We start from the raw sequence: 8,151 nt of genomic DNA, 5'->3' as shown, positions 1-8,151 counted from the left end.
TCCCGCCCGTCTGCCCGGCCCCGCCCGAGCTCGCCCGGACCCCGCCGCCCACCGCCCTCGCGCCCACCTGAGCCCGCGACCGGCGCCATGGCGGAGCAGGAGAGCCTGGAGTTCGGCAAGGCGGACTTCGTGCTGATGGACACCGTCTCCATGCCCGAGTTCATGGCCAACCTCAGGCTCAGGTGAGGGCGGAGCGGCCGCGCGCGGGGCCGCGGGCTGCGCTTCCCGAGAGGGGGCGCCTCTGCGGTGCTCCCTGACGAGGGTGTCGGGGCGCGCGGGTGCCGGGGCTCGCCCTTCCGACAGGGCTGTCCTGGTGCCGTCCCGAGTGGGGCGAGCGCGCTGCCCGGCCAGGTGAGGGTGTGGGCGGGGCGGTGACCTCATGGAAACAAAGTGAAGGGAAACTTCGGGAGCGGCGTGGTGGCTCCCACGGCCCTCCGAGGACAAGGGCGGTTTTGGAGAGAGGCTGGTGTGTCATCCTGGTCGCTGCTTTTGCTTTCTTCCTTGCTTTCTGTCTTCTTTTTATTTACTTATTTCCCTGGCCTGGTTCCATCTTGTCATTTCGGATGCTGTAGAGTAGTCCCTGAGCTGCCTGTTCCGGGACACTGGCTACGTTTTAGTTACTCTCTAAGCGCAATTAGACACGTTTCCAGACATCGAAGAGACTGCCCTGCTTGCCAGTGCCAAGATAAACTGTCTGAATTTGACAAGGCGTTCATGGTTTTAGTTTTTTCAAGGAGCTATGGATGGAGCCCTTGTGTTACTGACATCCTTGAGATCGCAGTCACTCAACACCCCAAGATGCGCTTCCAAGACCAAGTCGTTTTTGAAGTTCTTCCACATGTGATTATTTCACTCTTGATAGAGTAATTTGTAAGCAGAGCTTTAAAGTAATCTGACTGTGTTCTTAAATATTGCAGTGAATGGAATTTCAAAATAGCTGAGTTTTGGTGTGTCTGTGTGTTTTCCGGAAAGCTTTGACTCCGTTTCTTGTAAGGTTTAAAGCGAAACACCACTTCTTAAACCCATAAAATAAAAATCATAATCTAGATTTGGGTGCGTAACTAACCCACCTCTCGGTATTATATGCCCCGTCAACCCTAATTTAAGAATTTTTAAAGTTGGGTATTGGGTGGTGGCTCAGTAGAAAAACGTGACACTCTGTGGGGCTGACCCTCCTGGGAAGGTTGCCCAGTTCAGGTCCTCAGACCTCCCTGAGTACTTACACAGGCCTCAGATGTGCCTATGACCTGTGCTGACTGAGGCTGGGTGGGGATCATGGCATCAAGACCCTGTTAGGGATGTGTGTGTATGTGACTCATGAATAAATACACTTCAAAATTGCTTTTTTAAAAAAGAATGTTTAAGACTAGTTTAATCTTTGAAATTGCAAATCTCATAGAGTCGTCACCTGTTCTGGGACAAGTTTCCTTATGTTGCAATGTGTAGAACAGGAGCTCAGACCAGAACTCTATACCTGGCTACTACAAACTGACCTTAATTTGGTGTGCCTGAGTTGCCTAATTTGTTAAACTATGAAATCCACAAGATTTCTTTACATGCTCATATTCTAAATTTTCTATGTGTAGGCAGTCTCAAAGTTGGACATTATCTTTTGGAAAGTGTTGCAAAGTAAAATAATACAATCAGATTTATTACATACACAATGTTATGATAGGATGTTATAATTCTGATCAAATTTTGATTGGCAGACTTTTATAGAAATGTCCTCATACTTCTCAATCAGAATGACACACTTCTGTGTCAGCTATGAAAAATACCCACCACTGTAGTGGCTAAGAGATCGTTGAGATTCAAGTTCTAATTCTACCACTTTCTTGCAGTGGTCCTTGGGTAAGTTACTTAACCTCTCTGTGCCCTAGTTTTCTTATCTGTAGAATTGGGACTGTCCTGAGAGTTAAATCAGTCAATATTTGCCACATAAAAGGTATTAGTGCCAGACTAATACCTCCAGGTTGAACATCCCTAATCTGAAAATTCAAAATCTGAAATGCTCCCAGATCTAAAACTTTCTGAATGTCAACATGATGCCACAAGTGGGAAATGGTACACTTGACCTCATGTTGACAAGTTGCAGTCAAAATGCTGCTATACAAAAATATTGTGTAAAATTACCTTCCGGCTACGTGTAAAAGATGTGTATTAAATTTTAAATTTAGACTTGGATCCCATCCCCCAAATATTTTATTATGTATCTGCAAATATTCCAAAAATCCAAACAATTCTGAAATCCCAAACACTTCTGGTCCCAAGCATTTCAGATAAGAGATGCTCAGTTTGTATTCACTGTACTGTTTAAAGTTTTCTCAAATGCAGGACCAGCAGAAGGCATGTTGGTTGTGTTGCTGGACTCTAACTTGGTTGGCTGTGGTTCAAGTCCCAGACCTAGTGGTTTAAAAAAAAATCTCACACACTGTGTGTGTGGTTGGCTGTGGTTCAAGTCCCAGAGCTAGTGGTTTAAAAAAAATCTCACACACTGTGTGTGTGTTCATATGTGCCCAGGATCCTGAGAGGAGAACGGAGGAGAGGGGACTGTGGCCTGGCCATCCCCCTAGACAGTGATTTCTCACTTTCTGTTTCTCTGCCTCTCTAGTGAGTGCACAGGCCCTATAGCAAAAGTCTCTCTTAAAAAAAAAAAACAAAAAGTTTCCCCAAATGCATGTGAAGCAGATGAAGGGTTAAGTTAAATGGCAATTGTATACATTAAGGTTGTTTTAAATTATTTGAAGAGATCCTACCCTCTCCCCAGAAAAGAAGCTGTGTGGTTTGAGAAATACCATCATAATGTAGTCACTCTGAGCTTGTAATCATTTCAGTTTATCAGATATTAAGCATATACTGCATGCAAGACCCTATAGTAATAGTTGAATATAGAGCCATTAATTTTAACCTCCGTTTGTCCCTTCCAGTAAATAAATTACATTAGCCAGAGCTTTGTAGGATTTTTAGAATTGGAAATTAAAAGGTTAATATCTGAGTTACGTGTATTAGGTAGGACTATTTCTCTGCAGTAGAACTAACATATGACTCTTTAAAAGTGAACGGGGGGCGTGGGAGACAAGCAGATGGCGTAAGACTATGTCACTGGACTCCCATGTAGTTGACCACGGTTTGAGTCCTGGCCCGGTGGCTTAAACTCACGCCAGGCCCATGTGCATGTGTGCCCAAGATCTTGAGAGGAGAGTGGAGGAGAAGGGATTGCAGTGTGGCTATCCCCCCCGGGGGGGGGGGGAGGGTGATTTCTCACTTTCTGTCTCTCTGTCTTCCTGGCAAGTGCATGTGCCCAATAGCAAACCACCTCCCTAAATAAATAAATAAATAAATAAAAACCATGAACTGGGGGAGGGCACTTAGAATTTTTTTTAGGGTTTCTCATATCGTTTGTTGCACAGTCTTTAAGTGTGAGATTTGAATATTAAGATAGATTACTAAGGTGAGCCTAATATAAACTAAGTGCTCAGAACACTGCAACTTAGTTTCACTTTGTACGAGATATTCTAAAAGATAAGGTTGGAGAACCCAAAGAACAAGAGATAGACTTCTTACTGCTCCAAGAGGTGGCATGTCAGTGAAGACAGGGCAAAAAATGAAAATGCTATCGGTTTAAAAAATAGTTCAAGAGAAGAAGAGGTAGGCCTTATAGAGCTTAGAAACTTGTTTGCCAAGTAATGATACAAGTAATTGTTCTGGAAGTTCAGACAGAAGAGGGAGAGATGCCTTAGGTTGACTCAGAAACACTGTATAGAAAAGGAGTTGGGCCGAGTCTAAAAGGATGGGTAGGATTTGTCTAGGTGGACATGTGGGAGGAGAACATTCCAGGTCGATAAAGTGGTATGAGCAGAGGTTGATGTGTAAAAGTTGACTTTGGGTGGTAATGAGTAAGCTAAGTTGTCTGCAGGGGAAGGAGTTGGATGGGAGAGCTGTGGGAGGAATCCCCCCACCCTGGGAGCACAATCCTTGGGTAAGGCGTAGTAGGTCTTTTTAGATTTTGGGAGAGGTTTTTGCTATAGGGCACATGCGCTCACCAGAAAGACAGAGACAGACAGAGAGACAGAAAGCAAGAAATCACCCCCCAGAGGGGATAGCCATGCCACAATCCCTTCTCCTCTTGGGATCTTGGGCACGCACACACACGCACCCGGCGTGGGTTAAAGCCACCAGGTCCAGTACTTGAACCATGGTCAACTACATGGGAGTCCAGTGACATAGCCATTATGCTAACTGCTAGTCCCAAGGCCTAGGTTTTTAGGTCTGCCTTTATGCCCAGTCACCATACCAGTCACGATTCTGGGTGTTCAGAAGTATGTATATACTTGCATGCATCTCATCTGTTTGAGTACTTGTGACTTCTGAGAATTATCTGCAATTCTCATTGTCCAGATTGGGGATTTTTCATGACCTTGATATAATAGGTTAGAGGAGTTGCTTCCCTAGAAAGGGTAAGACTTTTCTCTCCCCTCTAGCTGTAAATCCTGACCTAGGTTAAAAGTAGACCTCTGGGATCCAGCAGGTGGCATGGTGGTTAAGGCACTAGACACTCCCACATGGCCCACCATAGTTCGAGTCCTGGACCTGGTGGCTTGCTTTCTTACTTTCACTCTCTTTCTCTCTGTCTCTCTGGTCAAATTAAAGTGAACGAATGAATAAATAAAATTAAATAATTATTATTTTTTTAAGAGAGTGGTTTATTTTTATTTTTATCTTTTTTGCTATAGGGAGATTGTGCTCTCCAGAAAGACAGAGAGAAACAGACAGAAAACAAAAAATCACCCCCCATAGTGATGGCCATGCTGCAATCCCTTCTCCTCCATTCTTCTCTTGGGATCTTGGGCACACATATGCCTGGGCCTGGCATGAGTTTAAGTTGCCTGGTCCAGGACTCGAACTGCAGTTGACTACGTGGGAGTCCAACGACATAACCATTACACCATTTGTTGGTTCCTAAATAAATAATTTGTGGGAAAAAAAAAAGTAGACCTCTCTTTCATAGTTTAACTTTCACACTGTCCTGATGTCCCTCCAGGCTAGCTTAGCGTTCAGCTGCATGAGTGCTTGTGCTCATGCTGTAGTCCTTTGGTTATGTGTCTCACGTGACAGAAGGCATCCGGAAACCCACCACTGCAGACCCAGCTGCTCTGTGGCATGTTGAAGTGATGGTCAGTCTAACTGAGCACGTATTTGTGGCAGTGTATAGGTAAAATGGAGTGTGTTTGATCCATTGGTAGAGTGGCTGTGAGAGTGAAATTCCACATGCAGTGTCCCTGGTCACTACTGCCCTCCCCATGCCGCAGCTCCCCTCCTGTCACTCCCTTGTCTGGAATGTCCTGTTCTCTGCTTTCCACCTGGCTCTTCTGCAAGACCTGCTCCCATCTTTCATGGATACACTTAAGTACTTAAGGCTTTAGTTGCTTCAGGAGTCTGATTTTAATTTTCTTCACAGGAGTACTTAGCATAATGCTGGGCATATATTACATTCCTTTGTGATAACATTTTGTGATAACATTTTTTGTTTTGTTTTTGGAGAGGTTTTTTGCTATAGGGCACATGCGCTCATTAGAAAGACAGAGGGAGACAGAGAGACAGAAAGTGAGATCCCCCCCAGGGGGGATGGCCACACTGCAGTTCCTTCTCCTCCATTCTCCTCTTGGGATCTTGGGCATGCATGCACATACAGCTGGTGTGAGTTTAAGCCCCTGGGTCCAGGACTCAAACCGTGGTCGACTACATGAGAGTCCAGCGGCACAGCCATTACGCCAACTGCTGGTCTCAATAACATATTTTTTTTAATTGCCAGAGGATATGTGTATGCTCAGTAGAGAGAAAGGGAGAGAGAAAGAAAGCATCCTAAGGTGGGACATGGTCACACTACAGTCCTTTTTCTTCCATTTTTCCATCCTGTCAGGATTTTGATCATGCACGTACACATGCCCAGCATGTTTTCCAAGCTACCAGCACCAGGACTCGAACCATAGTCAGTCATGTGGGATCTGGTTTCTTCTGCACAGTCCTTAACTGTTGTGCTATAGAGCTGACCTATGTGATAAAATTTTTGTAGAGAAAGAAAAAGAGTTTCAGTTATTTATTTTTTTTAAAGAATTATTTTATTTAACTCTATTTATTTTTATTTGACCAGAGAGAGACAGAGTGAAAGAGAGATAGAGGGAAAGGGAAAGTGAGAAAGCAAGGCACCAGGCCCAGGACTCCAACCGTGGTTGGTTATATGGGAGTCCAGCGCCCTTAAACACTGCCACCTGCTGGCCTCTGTTTCTGTTATTTTTTATAAAAAGCTTTTGTGGCATTGTCCATTTAGCATTATTGTCTTTTTTGCTACTGTTCTGGCCTTTTTCTCTCTTGGAACTTAAGCTTGGCTTTTAGACACCACTGTAATTGATGTTAAGTTTCCCACTACTGTTATTTTACTTTTTAAAAATTGCTGTATGTGTCTGTGAATGTAGGTCTGGATGAGGCAAGATTAAAGGGGTGATCTTTAATATCTGAGTTAGTATACCCAGTAAGCTCCCAATTGATATTTCTTGCACTTATAGTAAAATGGTTGGTACCCTGAGGGCTGCCTTCTTTCCCTCCCAGAGGTCACTTGTGGGAGGAGATTTGTTCTGTTTATTTCTTTTTTCTTTTTTCATGCTGGTCGTAAACTCCTCGTTCCATTTTGCAAGGGTCTATGCCCAGAAATAAGATTTCTATACAAATCGGAACCAGCAGTTAGCGTAATGGCTATGTCGCTGGACTCCCACGTAGTCGACCGTGGTTCGCGTCCCAGACCTGGTGGCTTAAAACTCACACCAGGCGCTTGTGCGTGCGTGCCCAAGATCCCGAGAGGAGAATGGAGGAGAAGGGATTGCGGCATGACCATCCCCCCTGGGGGGTGATTTCTCGCTTTCTGTCTCTATGTCTCTCTCTGTCTGGCGAGCGCACGCGCCCGATAGCAAAATAAATAAATAAATAAATAAATAAATAAATAAATACTTCTCAAAAAAAAAATATTTCTATACAAATCCACCTGCCCTCACGGTCCAGGACAGTGCTGCTAGCAACCCTCTTGGCCCCTGAAGCTCCCACCGCAGCATCCCCCATGCTCTGCTTTCTTGTAGCCACTTCCCTTTTGCACTTGGAGCCCATTAGTTCCTTTTCTCTCTGCCCGAGCTACTCCTGTCCTTGAGTTCCTCTGACACTAATCTCAGCTCTGCACCCTCTCTCTAATGTGGAATATCCAGGCCTGTCTGTGCTGTGCTTACCGAGCATCCATGTGAAAAGAAGAATGCAGGGTGCTACTGGAAGTGGATTCAACACAGGATAGTATCTCCCGGCTTCTTATTTCACAGGATGAGGAAATATGCATTAAGCTTCCAGAGGTCCAGTTTCCTAACTATTTGCTGTTGATTCTTTTAAGAATAAAGCATCCAGGACCAGCACATGGTATAATGGTTATGTTGCTGGACTTCCCATGTAGTCTAACTGCAGTTCTAGTCCTGGACCCAGCAACTTGAAACTCATGTGAGGCACGTGTGCGTGCATGCCCAAGGTCCTGAGAGGAGAACGGAGGAGAAGGGATTGTGGTGTGGCCATTCCCCCTGGGGGGAGGATTTCTTGCTTTCTGTCTCTATCTCTCTGGGGAGTGTACATGCCCTATAGCAAAAACCTCTCTCTCTAAAAAAAAGAATAAAACTTCCATCTGCTCAGTCTTATATCATGGCTTCTTGGAAATAACATTTTTCTTCCCCTCTTCTCTTACCGTTTTTTTCTCTTCCATAAAAGCACTCATTTCAAGCATCACGTGTGCTAAAGCTACCTGCAACGTCTCGCTTTTTAGCCTTACAGATATCTTTTATATCTTTGCTTAGACCAGGGTTTCTCAGCCGTTTTGGCATGGGTGATCTGTTGTTGTGGGGACTGTCCTGAGTGTTGTAGGATGTTTAGCAGCGTCCCTGACCTTTACCCGCTAGGTGCCAGTAGCACCACTCCCCTCACATTTTTGACAACCACAATGTCTCCAGATGCTGACAGATGTCCCCAGGAGGAGGGGGTGAGATGCAAATTTGCCCTCAGTCCAGAAACATTGGCCTAGACTGTTTGCACTCTCGGAATGTCCTCCTTCCTTCATCTCTGCCCTCTTTC

The 8,151-nt window shown here is 44.9% G+C and overlaps 1 protein-coding gene across 1 annotated transcript in view; it reads left to right on the top strand.

Moving 5' to 3' along the window:
* Positions 1-13: 13 nt before the first annotated feature.
* MYO1D (myosin ID) overlaps positions 14-8,151 on the top strand; it is a 328,050-nt gene continuing 319,912 nt past the window's right edge. The window contains exon 1 of the mRNA XM_014590111.2: positions 14-182. Coding sequence (XP_014445597.1) covers positions 88-182 — 95 coding nt within the window. The 5' untranslated portion in view covers positions 14-87. The remainder of the gene's footprint in view (positions 183-8,151) is intronic.

This window comes from Tupaia chinensis, unplaced genomic scaffold (genome assembly GCF_000334495.1).
Source record: "Tupaia chinensis unplaced genomic scaffold, TupChi_1.0 Scaffold000407_1, whole genome shotgun sequence".
Classification (NCBI taxonomy): Eukaryota; Metazoa; Chordata; class Mammalia; order Scandentia; family Tupaiidae; genus Tupaia; species Tupaia belangeri.
This window is presented reverse-complemented; position numbering and strand designations above follow the sequence as displayed.